Genomic DNA, 17714 nt, shown 5'->3' on the forward strand with positions numbered 1-17714 from the left:
ATACAGGCTCAATGCTTTCTGACATGACAGGTTGCTAATGGAACGTGTTTTCTGTTCATGTCTTCTACTCACAAATTTCATGCCTTTTCCATCTTATCTAAGAACTTATCATGCACTGTAGCTTTAATTTTTGCAGTCTGAGGTAAAACAGCAAAACAAGCATAAATTCTTCCTTCTTCATAATTTCATGGATAGAGAATTAAAAGATTCATTTTCGATGTAGATCTCTGCAACCTCAGCAAATGTGTTTTTTTCCTTTAAGTCAAGAACTTTCACCTTTTCACTTACAGGAAGCACTTTATAGCTTTTCTTTGACATATCCAAATTGCCAGCATCACTACTCTTGCACTTTGGGACCATTATTAAATATAATAAGGGTTACTTGAACACAAGCACTGCCAAACCACGACAGTCGATCTGATAACTGAGATGGCTACTAAGTGACAAATAGGCTGGTAATGCTGGACAAAGGGATGATTCACATTCTGGTAGGACAGAGTGGGACAGCGAGATTTCATCACACTACTCAGAACAGCGCACCATTTAAAACTTATGAATTGTTTCTTTCTGGAATTGTCTATTTAGTATTTCTGGACCACAGTTAATTGTAGGTAACTGAAACTGCACAAAATGAAATCGTGGATAGTAAAACCCCAAATAAGGGAGGACTGCTGTAATGGCACTCCTGTCCTGCCTTGCCTTAACCCTGACCTCTAGAATGAGTGCTCAATAAATTTGTGGAATGACAGGGCTGAAAACTACTACCCTACAGCAATCTTCAAATTCTAGTGGGCATCAGAATCACAAGATGAGCTTATTAGAACACAGATGCCCAGGCCCAAAAGAGGGCTTCAGTAAGAATCTGAATTATTTCAAGCATTCTTTATGACTTTGATGCCCACCAGTTTAAAAACTTTATGACAAGTTAACTAGAAGTGAACAGAATTCCCAGATCCAAAGCTCACTGATTCAATCTGATTAAAGGGAAGGAGTTCAGAGGTTGACAATCCCTACCCTTCCTCCTCCAAAAAGTTATATGAACAAAGACTCAAAAGTTCTTTATTTGCCTTTCTCTTTTAATCCCCTTTCGGCTCCAACTCTCAAAAGAGTACCCAGAAATTAAACACAAGGAAGCTCAAAAAGCCAAGGCAAGCCAGCCCAAGAGTAGAAGGCTCCCTCCCACAGGGGCCACAGTTTGGACGCTAGGGTCTCCACTCAGAGCCTGGTAGTAAAAGCTGGTGCAGAATAAGGTGGTTCCAGAGGCTAGCAGTAACCCCGCCTGAAGGAGATACAAAGAATACAAGCTAGTAAGAAAAGGGCAGAATAAGGAGTGGGTGGGGTTTAGTCGGGGTTAGGCAAGGGGGTAAGATTACCCAGAGAGGCTTTCTGCAATGGGGCACCCCCAACAGGGCCAGGCTGTGTAGGAAGTGGTGTTTGTTGGCCTTGTCAAAGAGCTGTAAGAAAACGAGAAATGGAGGGACGTCCTAAGGAACGCAGGAGCTTGGATCCCGTGGGACAAAGTTCAACCTTCAACTGAAGTCCCAGCTTGCGTCTCCCTCAGGCACCCAAGCCTTAAGCTTGCAGCCCTTGTTGCTCCACAGAGCCACGCTCCGCCTCTCCCCTACTTCCCCCAGAGACTCCAGACTTTGTGCCCTCATAGACCCGCAGGCACAGTTACTTCACCTCCTTCCCGTAGGCATCCGGGAACCTGGCGCCTGTGGAAAGGAGAGGCAAAGGTTACTAGTCCTAACGCCCTAACATCTGGGAGGACCCAGGAGAACACTGGAGAGAAAGGGCGCCCCCAGGAAGCTTCTGACTGGTGGAAGCACGCATGGGCAGTTCTGGGAACCAATTGGACCAGGCTAACGACTTTAAAAGGTTTAAGGCTTCGTGGGCTGTCTGGTCTATGAGAGCCCCAACACTTCCCATAGACTCCGCCCCTGCACCAGACCTCAAAGGTTGCCCCAACCACAGTCCCAGCTCCATCCCTAGCCCTCTACCGTGTGCCCCGTAGGAGGCCAAGGCTAAGGCCCCAGCTCCGGACAAGGCGCCCAAGCGGCGGAAGGTGGTCCCTGGTCCAGCCATGGTAATGGATAGTCACGCGCAGGGCAAACACCGCCCAGGCCTCCCAAGAGGCCAGCCAATCCCGAGCTCCCATGCAAATAAGGTGCACAGATGCCCAATCCGGGCTGTGTTCATTTCAGCGTCCAGTTCCTCAACCCGTTTACTTGCGCCTTTGTAAAACCTCTGCTGAGTGGCGAAGACGTGTGGCGGGCGGAGAAAGCAGAACCAGTTAGGAGCGGAGGAGCAGAGCAGTGGGGAGGAGGGCTTGATGGGGCGGTATTAGAGGATTTGCGTCACGGATTGGCCCACTTTCCAAGTTGATCGTCTCTTCTAACACCCTCCTCCCATCTCTGGCTAATTTCCAAAGATCCCGGTCCCCAAGCAAAGTTCCGCCCCTTTCTCCACAAGCTCCTCCTTTTCAGCTTTAAACCAGACCTCTCCCAAGCAGAGGCGGCCCCACGGATACCCGTCGCCATTAAACTCCGCCCGCTGTCCATATGGCTCCTCCTCCAGGTCCAAAGGCCCCGCCTTCTTCATATGATGCTCCGCCCCCTGATAGTTCACCCTCCTTCCCTCCCCACTAACCGCGAGAGCCTGGAGGGTGGGAGATGGGGAGGGGGGGAAATGTCTCCACCCCGTCCGAGTCCGCTTCGTCCATCGGTCGGTCTGTCCACTCCCGCCCTCTTGTACCGTCTCCAATCCCCCCACACTCCGGAGGGCGGGCGGGCGGGCAGGCAGGCGCGAGCGAGGGGTGTGCGCCGCTCTCTCTGCAGGGGGCGGGGGAGGCGGCCGCGCGGTGACGCGCGGGGCTGCTGCGGCTGCTCCGCCGGCGGATCATCACTCTCAGGCTGGGATGGACGCGGGGCGGGCGGGCCCTGGCGCGCGGAGCCAGGAGTCCGGGCCTCCCATCTGCTGAGCGTTCCCTGAAGCCTCTTCATTACCCCCTCTTTACCTCCTAGGAGCCGTGCCAGCTCCCACCCCCTCCCTCTGACTCCCCGGACCTCCCACTCCTGCCCGCCCTCGGGATCGACTAGATCCCTCCCCCTCCCCGAGGATTCCGGCTGGATCCCTGCCCCTGCACCGCGGATCCTGCGCTCCTGGGCTCTGGGCTCCTGGGGATTGCCGTGGACTCCACCTCCCGCCCTCGATCTCTTAGGATCCTCCGCTTGTACTGCCCTCTGGTCCCTCGAAACCGGCCCACGGAGCCAGTGGATCCCCAATCCAGTCCTGTCCCGTTGCCCCCACCTGGCTCCGCCGTTCCCACTGCGGGGTTCCCAGTTCTCGGGTTCCTCCTGACCCCATCTCCTACCTCTCCTTTCCCCGGGGATCGACCGGATCCCGGCCCCGCCCCCAGGGGCTGGGGCGATCCTCTTCCCCCGCCGGGTGAGGCGCTGCGGGCGGGGGCTGGGCCTGCGGGACCGCGGGGGCTCAGAGACCGCCGCCCCCTTCCCGAAGCAGGTTCGCCCCCTACTCGGAGCCCTGGATGGAGGCACCACGGCCCCAGGGCTGAGCCAGGTAGGAGCTAAACCGGGCCGGTGGAGGGGACTGCGTGGCGGTCCATTAGGGTCTCCCACTCCCCATCTCTCTCCTTGTTCCTGGTTTCCCCCAGCCTGCTCTGTCTGCGTGTCTCCGCCTAGGGATGCTCTCGCCGTGTCTCTGCGTCTCGGTCTCTTTGTCTCTGCCTCTCTCCAGCCCATGAATGATCCTTTGAATGGGCCCACAGACCCCGTGTGTTCCCATCTTCCCCTCCCCCTCTTTCTCCCCTTCCCGGCCAAGCCATTTTCCCCACTGCAGGAAGAAGGGGGGGCCTGCGGCCTGAGCCCCTGTCCCTCAATTCTCCCAGGCTGGGGGAGCCATGCCTGGGCAGGAATGGAGAGAGCAAGGCAGAGGATGAGGAGGAGGGGGGAGCAAGATGTAGCAGACAGAGATGGAGAGAACAGGGGAGAGAAAATGGGGGAGACAGAGATAGGAAGAGAGGAGAGAGGGAGAGAGAAGTAGAGGAGGCTTGAGGGAGAAATTTGGGGAAGGGATTTGAAGAAGACAGAAAGATGAGAAATACCAAGGAGGGAGATATAGAAGAGAGAGATGAAAAAGACTTGAAGGCGAGAGACTGAAAGCAAGAGCTGATGCTGGCTGGAAGAGGCTGGGAAAAATGCTCTGAGGGAGAGCTATGAAGAGGAGAGAGATGGGGTAGGGGGGCTCCAGTAGGAGAGAAAGAAGAAAAACTGCGAGAGAGAAGGACAGGGGTGACAGAGGCAGACAGACTGTGATAGTGGAAGGGGGAGGGGTGATAAGACTATGGAAGCAGAGCCCAGCCTGGCACGGGCAGAGATCTTGAGGGAGCCAGTCCCAAGCCCCCTCCAGGTGATGGAGGAATAGGAGCTTAAGAAGACCTGAAGAGGGGGAGGGCATGACTGAGTGTGTGTGGTAAGGATTCCTGTGTCCTCATCTCTGGAATAAATTGACACCTGCAGAGAGCCACCCGCGGGCTGGCGCCTGGCTCTGAAAACCCCGAGTCAGCAAAGAGCTCTGGTGGCTGGAGGGGCGGGGGGGCTTGCTGAAATGACTTGAGTGTCTGCCCCTTCAGTCTGATTTCTTCCCTCGTCCTGCTCCTGCTGCCCCGAGCACCCAGGCATCAGAACAGCAACTATGGGGGGCTGGTTAAGTGGAATGGGAGGTGAATAGCTAGGATGGGATGAGAAGAAAGCTGAAGTAGCCCCCAGGACATGGGTCAAAATGCCGTGCATGGAAGAAAAGATGCCTGGGGTCCAAGGCTGTTCAAGACTGGCAGGGGGGCAGTGAGTGGGTGCATCTGATGCCCTCCAAACCTACCTCAGCACCCCTTCTCCTCAGCCAGAGGCCTGGTCAGTAGGACTGGGCTCTGATTGGCCAATAAGGGGCAAGAGGCGGGTCTCTTTGGGTTCTCTTTGCCCCCAATCTCCCGTTCCCCTTAACATATATACTTCTTCCTCTATGCTAAGGTTGGGAGAAACTCTAGCATTCCGACTCATGCCATTGCTCTTATGCCCTGAATGGACCCCATAACCAAGCCAGACCCTTCCCCTCCCCCCCCTTAAAGCTGCAGCCCGTTGCCGAGGTAACATTGCGGGGCAGCATCCCGTCGCCCAGCAACCGGACGCAGGATCACGCATCTGTCCCCGGATTTGCCCCCCAGCATCCCCTCCCTACTCTAGCCCCTGCCTCAAGGCACCTTAACTTCTGAGGGAAGAAATGGAGAGGACCAGGGGAAAAGGGGTCCGGCTGCTGCACAAATCCTTAGAGAATGGGTTGTTGAAAGGAGCCGGTGCTGGGCTTGTGCAGTCCCAAGAAAGGCCCGAGTCTAGCCTGGTTTGGGGGTTCAGTGCGATGAAATTACAGCTCAGGAGTAATTAACACGTATAAACAAACCCGCCACTTCCTGCTAATTAATGACTTGGTATTTTTATTTTCTCTTCCTTGTCTAGCTCATCCCTCCCAGGGAGGTGGGAACTGGGACTCCTGAGTCCCTGAGGAGAACCTGTCTGGGAGGGAAAAAGCAGCTGGAAGAGTGGCCGGTTGGGTCTGGGGAGCTGATTCTTCTTCCCCTCTGGCTATATCCTGAACTTTTACCACCCCCAGCCTCAGACTTTTCTATCTGGGTCCCTGCTGATAGAGGGGGTTGCTGAGGTGGGAGGAGGTGCCAGGGTGCCTGAGGGTGGAAGGAGGGGGGCAACTGGTTTGAATTCCAAGTCACTAACCACTTGTCTCTTCTGTTTCCCCATTCCTTTTTGTCTGCCCCGTCCAATTTCCCTTCCCTTCTTCCACCTACCCTCTGTTTGTTTCTCTCTCCTTATGTATCTTACATACCGTCCTTCTCCCCTGCAGGTCCAGCCTGAGTTCACTTTCTCCCACCTCCTTCCCCTTCCCCACCCCTTCCCCCCCCCAATGGAGAGGAACAGACCCCTTCTCTGTCCAGTCTAACCCAGGTCCCTCCCCACCCCCCTCCTCCCTTCTTTCCCTGCCCCCTCCTCCCTCCTGGGGCGAGGGGGGCCTCCCTCCCTCTCCCCCCCTTCTCTCTCTCTCCGAGGGGGGGGTCCCGGGGAGGGAGGGGGGGTCCCCCCATCAGCATGTGGCTCCTGGTGCTGTATCTGGTGGGGCTGGCGGGGGCTCAACGTGGGGGAGGGGGTCCCGGCGGCGGCGGCGGCGGCAGTGCCCCAGGCAGCCCAGGCCTGGGCCTAGGCAGCCTCGGGGAGGACCGCTTTCCAGTGGTGAACACGGCCTACGGGAGAGTGCGCGGTGTGCGGCGCGAGCTCAACAACGAGATCCTGGGTCCCGTCGTGCAGTTCTTGGGCGTGCCCTACGCCACGCCACCCCTGGGTGCCCGCCGCTTCCAGCCGCCTGAGGCCCCTGCCTCTTGGCCCGGCGTACGCAACGCCACCACCCTGCCGCCCGCCTGCCCACAGAACCTGCATGGGGCGCTGCCCGCCATCATGCTTCCTGTGTGGTTCACCGACAACTTGGAGGCAGCCGCCACCTATGTGCAGAACCAGAGCGAGGACTGCCTGTACCTCAATCTCTACGTGCCCACCGAGGACGGTAAGGGTGCGGGCACCAGGCTGGGCACCCCGTGGACACAACCCACAAACGCACATACAGATCCTCAGGCACTGGCACAGCCCACCTGGGAGCTGGGCTTTGTGTGGACAGCAAGTGGACAGTATGTCCCTGCTGGCTCTGAGTGCCCTCCCAGGGTGGTTCGGGGAGACTCAGGAACAAATCCCAGAAACAGCCACCCCAGAAGTTCTTCGTGCCCACAGAGAGCCATTGGTAAGGTCAGCAGGCACTAGGTTGGACTTACCAACCTGGTTCCCACAGAGGCACACACAGAGTGGCCACTGAGGGTGATTAGGTGATGGAGGTAGGTATCTATCACCTGCCTAGGACCAACTCCAGCTCTGCCCCACCTCCCATCCCCACCCCTGGGCTTGTCCCTGGCAGAATTTAGCAACATTTATACCTGAAGGACAGCACAGACTCTTCCTTTCCTCCAGGCCAGCACTGCAGACTTCCATCTATCACATCACATCCAGAGCCCCTTACCTGAGCTGAGTGCCTCTTCTCCAGGATGCTATGTACCCAGACTGCTACACAACCCTGAAGGATCAGGGAAACTCCTTGCCAGGGGCTCCTCCACTCACAGCACAGCCCACTCATCCCCATCAGAACACCTTCCCTGAGGCTCTCCAACTGGCTGTCTTGTCAGGGAACTCTCAGTTCACTACCACTCTGCTCATAGCCCTCAGCTCACTCCCCCCGGACAGTTCTCCACCTGTCAACCTTCAGCACACTGAGATTAATCAGAATATGTTTCAGAGTACCTTCTAGCTGTTTACAACAGGGGTAATCAGCAGAATACCAGCCACCCCAATAGACCATCCTCACAGCCCCCACATTACCCTTTTAATACTCCATGTCACTATTCCAAGACACCCCAACACCTCCACAGAGACCATCCACTCCTACCATACCCCTCACAGACCATTTTCCAACAACTTAACACACAGTCCTGGTACCCAGGAACCCCTACACACCCAACACCTTCACATGATGTACTCAAGTCCCGCAACGGATAAAGAATATCAACTATTCAACATTCAATTCAGGTCATGTACCCAACCAACCTACACACTGACCGTGTATGCTCTCCAACATCCCATATATATCACAATTCCCAATACCTTCTCACAGCACACACCCCAATACTTCTGTAAAATTGTATATCCTATCACCCATATCTGTGGCTCCCAGTATCTCTGGTTATAGATCATGTGCCCTAGTAACACCCATACATAGATAGACCTTTACCCCAATAACCCTGCACCCTGGACCATGTGCTCCGCCAGGCCACTCATACCACAGTCCCTGTACCCAAAGTTCTCATGTCAATCACAGAACACCTCATGCACCTCAGCCTACCCACATCCTTCCCAACACCGTCCATATGGACCATCCACCCTACATTGCTCATACCAACTATATAACCTAATATCCTAACTACCCCTCTCCATATAAACCATGCCTTATAGTAACCCATACACACAGTGCACAGAAATATCATTCACTCTAATCCCATCCAGATTCCAAGCACCCTAATAGACCATATATCCCAACACCCTCTGCATGAGCGCTATCCACTCCACATTCCCCTGCCTTCTCATGAACCACTTACCACACCCAGCAGGCTCCCTCCTGTGAATTCCTCACTCCAGTGCCTCCACATAGACTGTTTATCTCAAAATTCCACTCCCACATCTTCACGTAGGCTGTCCAACCCAATCTCCCCATCTATTTCATCACCCCCTATGTGAAACATCCACCCAGCGCTTCCCACCAATGGACTGTCTACCCCAAGGCCTCCACACAAATTGTCCACCCTGCCCCCATACCACCCATGCCCACACCTTCTGTATTTTTAACTATTGCTTATTGCAGACCTGCTTGAGGCCTGACACATTCAGGTGATCTCACTGAATCTTCACACCAGCTCTGGAAAGAAAAGGTTGACTCAGGCACACATACACTTAATATTCTCATGAGCACTAATGCCCTGCTGACTTCATCCCCATCCCAATCCTGTCACAGAGACAAACAGGCCCTGATCCTAATCAGTCCCCATGGGGCCATCATTGCCAGTGGGAGAAGCCTTTCAGAGGCTGGATTGGGGCTTACTGACCCATCCTTCCCCCTGCTATTGAGGAGAAACCAGTCAGCCAGGGACCCCCACAGGTCTCTCTGGGTTTCAGCTCTCCCTGATCAATCTCTCAATCTGAAAGAAACCTGAAGCCAAACTCTAGGCCCGGTCTGAGAACTTTCCTTGACAGTGGGCACACGTTTTGCCTCCCAGCACCTCCTGTCACCTTATGTGTCAGGCGGGCTCAGGGCACTATGTTTCCTATTCCTTATTTGTGGACTGAACCCCCAATTTGGGAGGGGGGCTTTTTGGCATTAGAGCAGGGGTTGGCTAGGGGCTGGTTCCCCTGGTGGGAAATTTACCATTTGGAGGGAGGAGAGCAGGCCTGGGTAAGGGATGAGGTTGGGGGGGTGGGGTGCAGAGGGAAGAGGTGGAGTGGAGGGCAAGACCTGATGACCCCTTTCCCTGCTTCACCCCACATTGGGGAGATGGGGTGAGAAGCCAGGCCTGTGAGTGCGGTTGGAAGAGAAATGCTGACGCTAAGAGGCTGGGTATGTGGGCAGGCAGCCTTAGCTGACCTACCCGCAACCCTCCAGTGGGGAGCTAAGGGCTTCCAGGGGCTGCGAACGTCAGGGGCAGGCTGCCCCCAAGGCCATCCTACCCTCTGCCCTCTAGATTGGTCCAGAGGGAAGCAGAGTCCTTTCTGCTGCAGTTCCTCTTCTCTACAGCTTGGGGAAACAGGGAGGTGCTTGGCTGGCCCTAAAGAGGGCCTACTTGAGTGGTGGCCCACAGTGGCACAGCTGGCCTTGATTTCCTGGGCTCCCTGGAGAGCTTCCCCTCCCCTCCCACCCCACCTCTAACACTGTTTCATTTCCAGCCATTAGCCAACACATCGACAAGCCAAATCCTTTCCAGCCAAGTCAATATGTCTTAAGACAGGCCTCAGCCCACTCAGGCACCCCACCCCCCAAAACCAGCCTTTTCTTTGGGGCATGACTTTTTCCGGGGAGGGGAACAAAATTGGGTTGTAGAAACGTTTTTCTCTTTTCTTGGTTTCTTTTTCTTGCAAACAAATTTTGCTTTTTTTGGCTTATTTTTTCTGCCCCCCACCCTCCCCTTTTCTGCTTTCTCTCCTCCCCTCCCCATCCACCACCTCCCCTGACCCCCATCTTTCCCCACAAAATTGTCCTTTTTTCTCTGTTTTGTGTTCCCGGTCTTAGGTCCGCTCACAAAAAAACGTGACGAGGCGACGCTCAATCCGCCAGACACAGGTAGATTTAAAAATCCCGCTGCTGCATGTGGTTGCTGATAAGAGGACATTCATGTTCACGGCCCTGTCCCTAACTAAATGCCCCCACAGCCCTCAAGGCCCTCAGTTGTTCTCCCAACTAAAAACGAAAAAGAAAAGAAAAGAAAAATTTGTAATAATTGGAAAAAAGAATTATGAAAGCTTCGAAAGAAATTTGAACAATGTTGGAACCACTAGAAAACCTGTAAGAAAAGCTAAATATGGCAAAAATAACGTGAAAAAAAAATTGGAATGCCAGGAAAAAAAACACTAAAGAATTGGATAAAATGTTTAGAGTTTGACAGAAATTTGGACTGTTTTGAACCTTGTGAAGTGTAACATTTGAAAAAACAATTTTAATTTGGAACAAAACAAATTCGAAAAAAATTAAGTTGGCAAATTGACACAACCGAAACATTAGAAACCTGTTACAATTTCCAAAAGCCTGTCAGATGTAGAAAATGCAAACATTTGAAGCAAATTAAAGAATTTGGAAATTTTTGAAAACAGGGCCCAATATCTTGAAGTTTCACCACAAAATTTTGAAAAAAAAAAAATGCAAAGAACTTTTTTCTTTTTTTCTTTTTTTCCAAAAATGGATCTTTTTCTTTTTTTTTTTTTCTTTTCTTGTTGAATCAGCCCCGAGAGCTTCTTGCTTTTTGGTTGTTGTTTTTTTCTTTCTTCTTTCTTGATCCTGTTTTTTGTTGTTGGTTTTGAATTCTTGCCCCAGCCACCCTTCCTGTTCTTTCCCTTTCTGACTCCCCTCCCCCTATAATGGGAGTGGAGGTGTTGGGTGGGGAAGAGGAGGTAACTGAGGACCTTTAGGACAGGACCTTGGAGGGAAGGATACTTCAGCCCGAACTGCTGGAAGGCCACTGGAGGTTCAGGAACAAAGGGAAGAATAGGATTTGGGGAGTTCACAGAAGGGGAACTGAGAGGGGAACAGAAGGTGGCAGAGAAGAAGATCCTAAGACACAAGAGACAGGAAGCTGCCTGTGGGGGGTGGTAGGGAGTGTCTTAGTGACCTATTGGTTGACCTGGCTGGAAGAAAGTTTCTGCCAGGTTGAGGGAGGCAGGCAGAGGTATAGAGACCAGCTGTGGAGGCCTAGGCCTGGTTCTTGTTTGCTGAGTGCCCAGGCTGGTCAGAGATTGCAGGTGTCAAGAAAGAGGAAGGCCTGTAGGCCAGAGGTGACCCCAACCCTGGTGCTATGGTGAATCATGGAGGGGCTTCAGGGTACTTGCTATAGCCTTGGGGACTATGACAAGCCCTCTGAGACTCCCACCCTTTTCTGGAGTTAGTCACCCTTCAGTCCAGTCTGGAGTGCCATGTGGCAGTGATTATGGAATTCTTTTGGACATGACAAGAGAGGGATCTGGTGCAGAACCCAGGGCTCAGGTCAGTTTGGTGGGGTCCAAGACTAGAGAGCTGCACCCTGTCTTCATTAAACAGAATCTTTCCTACCCTGCCTCCTTCTGCCACAATAATTAGTCTGGGGGTTGCCATGGTGACTAGGGAGGTGACCTAGAAAGGAATTAGGGCGGGGAGGAGACCAAGCCCCTAGGGACCCTAGGGCCTGGCACCCCCTCAGCCACAGACCAGGCTACCATGTGGAGCTGAGGCCCAAGGCCTAAGTCTGAGGAAAGTCCAGGACCCTCCCAGCATCTTTAGCTCTTAGTGCCAGCCTTGGGAGCTCACTCTTCCTAGGAGCAGGAAGGAGATTTACTGTGCGTGGCGGGGAGGGGGTCCCTGGATCCAGCAGATGCCCTGAGGAGGGCCACCTCCCACCCCTGTCTCTGTTTGGCTTCTTGGAAGCTCTGCCTGGCATTTAGAGAAGTGCTGTGGGGCAGACTGGCAGGAGGTGGGGAGGGACCTTCTGCCAGGGCTAGCTGGGGAGGGAGGAGGGGAATCCGGTCTTGCCCCCCAGGGACAGGAGTGACATGTCCCCTGAGCTCTGGGCTGGTCTTCAGCAGGCCTGGGAGCTAGGCAGTGCTGCTTCTGGTCTCACTATGTCCTTGTTCCCTGCTCCCTGGCCCACCCACCCATCCCCTCCCCACACAGATATCCGGGATTCTGGGAAGAAGCCGGTGATGCTGTTTCTGCACGGCGGCTCCTACATGGAGGGCACTGGGAACATGTTCGATGGCTCCGTCCTGGCCGCCTATGGCAACGTCATTGTAGCCACGCTCAACTATCGTCTTGGGGTGCTCGGTGAGGGTGGGCAGCCAACTCTAGGGGCTGGAGTCTGGGAGCGGGGTGTGATGGGAGGGGTTCCTTTAAGCTCAGCAGCAGCAGAATGGCTTCTGGGCTGGACTGAGCTGCCCAGAAAAGGGACAAGATGCTGTAACACCCCCAGAAAGCCTCCCTTTCTTCCTCTACCTCCAGGTTTTCTCAGCACCGGAGACCAGGCTGCAAAAGGCAACTATGGACTCCTGGACCAGATCCAGGCCCTGCGCTGGCTCAGTGAAAACATTGCCCACTTTGGGGGTGACCCCGAGCGTATCACCATCTTTGGGTCTGGGGCAGGGGCCTCCTGTGTCAACCTTCTGATCCTCTCCCACCATTCAGAAGGTACGAGCAATCTCTTCAGCCTTTCTCATACCCCTGAACCTACCAGGTTTTCCTTCTCTCTGGCTGATAGTGCCCAGCCTGAAACCTGCCTGTCCCACCAGGGCTATTCCAGAAGGCCATTGCCCAGAGTGGCACTGCCATTTCCAGCTGGTCTGTCAACTACCAGCCGCTCAAGTACACACGACTGCTGGCAGCTAAGGTGGGCTGTGACCGGGAGGATAGTGCTGAAGCTGTGGAGTGTCTCCGCCGAAAGCCTTCCCGGGAGCTGGTGGACCAGGATGTACAGCCCGCCCGGTATGGGTATAGTGGTGGGAGAGGGCTGGGTCCAGGACTTCACTCTCCTTGCTGGTTCCAAGGATGTTGAGGGGGAGAGGTGCCCACAAGCATTTTATTTGGAAAGGAGAGGTGGGCTTCAGGGCTCTCTAGAGGCCCTGCCTTCTTCTCTTGGAAGCCTTCCCTAAGTGGGGGTGCCCAAATAGAGCAAGTATGCACAAGGTGCCAGGAAATGCTTCAGGGAAGACTTCCCATCAGGCCAAGTGCCCTGAAGGACTCACAGATGAGATTTTAACTCTAATCTGTGGAAGAAAGGTCTTTTGGGCGGAGGGCTCACTAGGCTATGAGCCGAGAGGAGGCCAGTGAACAGGTGATGAGACCTTGCCACCTTCTCCCCAGCTACCACATCGCCTTTGGGCCCGTGGTGGATGGTGACGTCGTCCCGGATGATCCTGAGATCCTCATGCAGCAGGGAGAATTCCTCAACTATGACATGCTCATCGGTGTCAACCAAGGAGAGGGCCTCAAGTTTGTGGAGGACTCAGCAGAGAGTGAGGACGGTGTATCCGCCAGCGCCTTTGACTTTACAGTCTCCAACTTTGTGGACAACCTGTATGGCTACCCGGAGGGCAAAGATGTGCTGCGGGAGACCATCAAGTTTATGTACACAGATTGGGCTGACCGGGACAATGGTGAGATGCGACGCAAGACCCTGCTGGCGCTCTTTACTGACCACCAGTGGGTGGCACCAGCCGTGGCCACCGCCAAGCTGCATGCTGACTACCAGTCCCCTGTCTACTTTTACACCTTCTATCACCACTGCCAGGCTGAGGGCCGGCCCGAGTGGGCAGATGCAGCACATGGGGATGAGCTTCCCTATGTCTTCGGTGTGCCCATGGTGGGTGCCACTGATCTCTTCCCCTGCAACTTCTCTAAGAATGATGTCATGCTCAGCGCCGTGGTCATGACCTACTGGACCAACTTCGCCAAGACTGGGTGAGGGCCAGAGGGGCTGGGTGGGCCATCCTGAAAGCCAAGGCACACACACCCTCCATCCTCAGCTCCTTCTTTTTCTCACTCTCTCACAAGGCCATCATCCCTCCATTAATGCACTCTTACTCTTGCCTTCTCGACTCAGACACCTGCTGAATACCTTCTCTGTGCCAGACACTGAGTTGCGTGTTGGAGATTCAGCAGAGTTACAGAGAGGTCCCTGTCCTTTTTGGGGGTGGACTCACTAGGTGGCTTTGGCTCCATATCTGTCTCTCCTTCCCTCCCTTGCCTACCTACCCTCTTTGTTTCTTCCCCCTGTGCTCTGCCCTCTGACTGCTTCCATCTGTGTCTGAGTGTGTGTAAGGATTTGTGTCTGTTTGTCTCTTTATTGCTGTCACTAAGTCTCTCTTAAAATCCATTAATATCTTTCCTTTTCCCTTTGCATTCTTTGATCGGTTTGCTTTTTGCTTGCTGATTTCACCCTGGCTGCCTCTCACGTGTCTTTGTCTCTCTCTTTCTATATGTCTCTATTTCACTCAGTCTCAGCCTCTGCCTCTCTCACTAGCTATCTCTTTGTTGTCTCTGCCAATCTGTCCCTCTGTCATCTCTAGCTGTCTCTGGCAGTCTGTCTCTATCTCTGTTTGTGTCTTTGTCCCTGTCTCTGGTAGTTTCTCTCTTTGTGTTCATCTCTGTCTCTCTGCCTCTTTTTTTCTGACTTTCATTCTTGTCTCCATGGCTCTCAGCATCTCTGTCTGTCCCCTCCCCATTCCTCTCCCACCCTTCCACATCTGTTGGAGCCTCACCCTCACTGCTCCTTTCCCTGCCCTCCTGTGCCCACAGCGACCCCAACCAGCCAGTGCCACAGGACACCAAGTTCATCCACACCAAGCCAAACCGCTTCGAGGAAGTGGTATGGAGCAAGTTCAACAGCAAGGAGAAGCAGTACCTGCACATTGGGTTGAAGCCACGTGTGCGTGACAACTACCGCGCCAACAAGGTGGCTTTCTGGCTGGAGCTTGTGCCCCACCTGCACAACTTGCACACAGAGCTCTTCACCACCACCACACGCCTGCCTCCCTATGCCACGCGCTGGCCGCCTCGCCCACCCCCTGGTGCCCCAGGCACACGCCGGCCCCCACCACCTGCCACCCTGCCACCGGAACCTGAGCCCGAGCCAGGCCCCAGGGCCTATGACCGCTTCCCCGGGGACTCCCGGGACTACTCCACAGAGCTGAGCGTCACTGTGGCTGTGGGCGCCTCCCTCCTCTTCCTCAACATTCTCGCCTTTGCTGCCCTCTACTACAAGCGGGACCGGCGGCAGGAGCTGCGGTGCAGACGGCTCAGCCCTCCAGGTGGCTCAGGCTCTGGTGTGCCTGGTGGGGGCCCCTTGCTCCCCGCCACTGGCCGAGAGCTACCACCAGAAGAAGAGCTGGTGTCACTTCAGCTAAAGCGGGGTGGTGGTGTTGGGGCGGACCCTGCTGAGGCTTTGCGCCCCGCCTGCCCACCCGACTACACCCTGGCCCTGCGCCGGGCACCAGACGATGTGCCTCTGTTGGCCCCTGGGGCCCTGACCCTGCTACCCAGCGGCTTGGGGCCACCACCTCCCCCGCCGCCACCCTCCCTCCATCCCTTTGGGCCCTTCCCTGCCCCTCCTCCCACCGCTACCAGCCACAACAACACACTACCCCACCCCCACTCCACTACCCGGGTATAGGGGGCAGCTTGGGGGGGGCCCTCCTTCCCAGCCCTCCCGCTCGCAGGAAGTGCCACTTGGAAGGCAAGGAAGAGGACTTGGCAACAGGCTTTTCTCTTGTGGAGTTTTCACATGTCGAGAAGCATTAGGTGGAAATGGGTTTCCTCACAGGGATGCGTGTTTCTCCCATGCAGAGAGGCCCATTCTCTTCTCTGGACCTGGGCTTTTGAACAACTGGGGGGGCATTTGTCTCCTCTATTGGGACACCAGTCTTCGATGTGTGGAAGCGTGGAAGAATTTTCCCACGCGAAGGTGTACTTTCTCACTAGGGGGTGTGTTTTCCCATGTGCAGGGTAAGGTTTTTTTTGCCACCCTGGACACATGTTGGCCCCCTCAAAGAATTTCTGTGGGAATTTAAACCTCAGAATCATGTTCCCTCATGCCTTCTCCCATCTATTCCCTTCCCCCTACCCCATGGAGACCCTGGAAGTGGTGTGTTCACATATAGTCACATATAGTGACCCTTGGCCACCAGAAAAGCAAGAGTGGTACCTGGAATGTATTGAGGAAATCATAGCCACCCATTCCCTGCCCGCCCCCCTCATCTACCCCGGCAGAGCATGTTAAGCCCCCGTGGCACAAGTCAGGTGAAGCACGTTTTGCTGGGTAAGCCTCACCTTCTACAGATGACAGACACAGAATCCATGCCAGGGGGTTGGGAGATCCATGCATCCCTGTGCTGTTTGGGAACTTGTTTTCCCATGGGTCCAGGGCACATTTCTCCGAGTGGAAACATGTTCTTGCATGTGGATGTGTGTTTTCCCATGCAGATGGTCCCTTTCTTTCCAGCATTTCCCTGCATCCCCCAGCACTTAATGCCTCCTGACACAACAGGTGGAAACAGACTTCAAATTGACAGAAGCTGAGGGGGATGTATAAACCCTGAAGGGAGAGCTCTGCATCTCCTTTCCCCAGAAATGATGGGTTGGGGGTCTGGGGCATGGGATCTGCCACATACTAGAGGCCATGCATGTTTGACCAAAGCCCTCACTGGGGTCTGAGGATAGCCTTTCCCTCAGTCCTCAGACCATTGCTCATTCGTGCCAAACTGGGTAGCTGAGTTTTGGGGGAAAGAAACCCCAAAATGTGCCAAGGATTCCCCAGTCCTGAGCCAGAGCAGGTAAACGTGGAGGCAGATGGGATATGGGGGACGGGGAGGTGGCAGCTAAAGGGGTCCCACATGAGTTTATCTTCACCATCTCTCATTCCTCCCTCTCTGTCTCAGTTTTCCTTTCCCCCATTTCTATCTCCCTCTTTGAAGCCACCCAATGTCTGTGTTAGACCAGCTTCTACCCTTAGCTGACCACTCCCTTTGACATGCCTCCTCTTTTCTCAGCTGTCAAAGCTTAAAGAACGAAGTGGTGGAGAGGAGGAAAGCAGGGAAGAAAGGCTTCAGGGGACAGTTTGGGGAGAGAATGAGATCAGCTGTGCTGAGGAACAAATGGAGGGGGCAGTGGAGAACTGGGCTTGGGTAAACACCAGCAGGAAGTATTTGAAAAGACATATGTAAGGTGACTTCCCAGAGGGCACTTGAGAAAGGATTTGAGTCTACGGGAAAAAGAATCATGTCAGGAAGAAAGGGACACTAGTGGAGAAGGAGAGAATCCTCATCTGCTGTCATTTTGTGGGTTGTTAGTGCCAAACTTGAGTAGGGGCTGGGGTGCTGTCTTCCATTGACACCCAGATCCAGAATCCCTGGTCTTGGCTCCCCAGAACTTGACTGTCCCTTCTCCCACCTTCACCCATGGAAACATCATTCTTTCCTACCCCTTCTGCCTAGTCTGGTTCCTCTCCAAATAGCCATGCCCTCTAAATGCTAGGGACCTGGGCCCTGAATCCTATAGACAGATGCCCCCCAAATTGGGGCATGGGAGAGGGGCTGGGGGACCCCATGATTCAGCCACGGACTCCAATGCCCAGCTCCTCTCCCTAGAACAATTCCCTGACAATCCCATGTCCCCACCCTTTGAGGCTCTGTACACATTTTTAAACCTGGCAAAAGATGAAGAAAATATTGTAAATACAAAAGTTTAACTGTTAGTTTTGCCTGCTGTGATGTTAGGAGGTGGGGACAAGGGGCTCCGAAAAAATAAGCCTTGGGGAA

General features: G+C 54.2%; 2 protein-coding genes across 4 annotated transcripts; one reads left to right on the forward strand and one right to left on the reverse strand.

The window, feature by feature from the left end:
• Nucleotides 1-1032: 1032 nt before the first annotated feature.
• Nucleotides 1033-2491, reverse strand: TMEM256 (transmembrane protein 256). The gene is made up of 4 exons (XM_011358835.2): nt 2001-2491; nt 1684-1715; nt 1374-1454; nt 1033-1279 (listed from the first exon to the last, which is right to left on the reverse strand). Exons 1-4 carry the CDS (start codon nt 2083-2085, stop codon nt 1136-1138), a joined length of 342 nt encoding a protein of 113 aa, XP_011357137.1. The 5' UTR covers nt 2086-2491; the 3' UTR covers nt 1033-1135.
• Nucleotides 2492-2793: 302 nt separating this feature from the next.
• NLGN2 (neuroligin 2) lies at nt 2794-17650 on the forward strand. Of its 3 annotated transcripts, XM_023529879.1 has the most exons (9): nt 2794-3579; nt 5529-5730; nt 5929-6639; nt 9955-10005; nt 12082-12231; nt 12406-12591; nt 12693-12885; nt 13264-13860; nt 14698-17650. In XM_023529879.1, the coding sequence occupies exons 3-9, from the start codon at nt 6171-6173 to the stop codon at nt 15569-15571; spliced, it is 2520 nt and encodes an 839-aa protein (XP_023385647.1). In that variant the 5' UTR covers nt 2794-3579; nt 5529-5730; nt 5929-6170; the 3' UTR covers nt 15572-17650. The 3 variants fall into 3 exon arrangements, with proteins under 3 accessions (XP_023385647.1, XP_011357139.2, XP_011357138.1); XM_011358836.2 differs by lacking the exon at nt 5529-5730 and having other exon boundaries at nt 3447-3579; XM_011358837.2 differs by lacking the exons at nt 5529-5730; nt 9955-10005 and having other exon boundaries at nt 2795-3579.
• The last annotated feature ends 64 nt before the right edge of the window (nt 17651-17714 follow it).

This window comes from Pteropus vampyrus, unplaced genomic scaffold (assembly GCF_000151845.1).
Source record: "Pteropus vampyrus isolate Shadow unplaced genomic scaffold, Pvam_2.0 Scaffold44, whole genome shotgun sequence".
Lineage (NCBI taxonomy): Eukaryota > Metazoa > Chordata > Mammalia > Chiroptera > Pteropodidae > Pteropus > Pteropus vampyrus.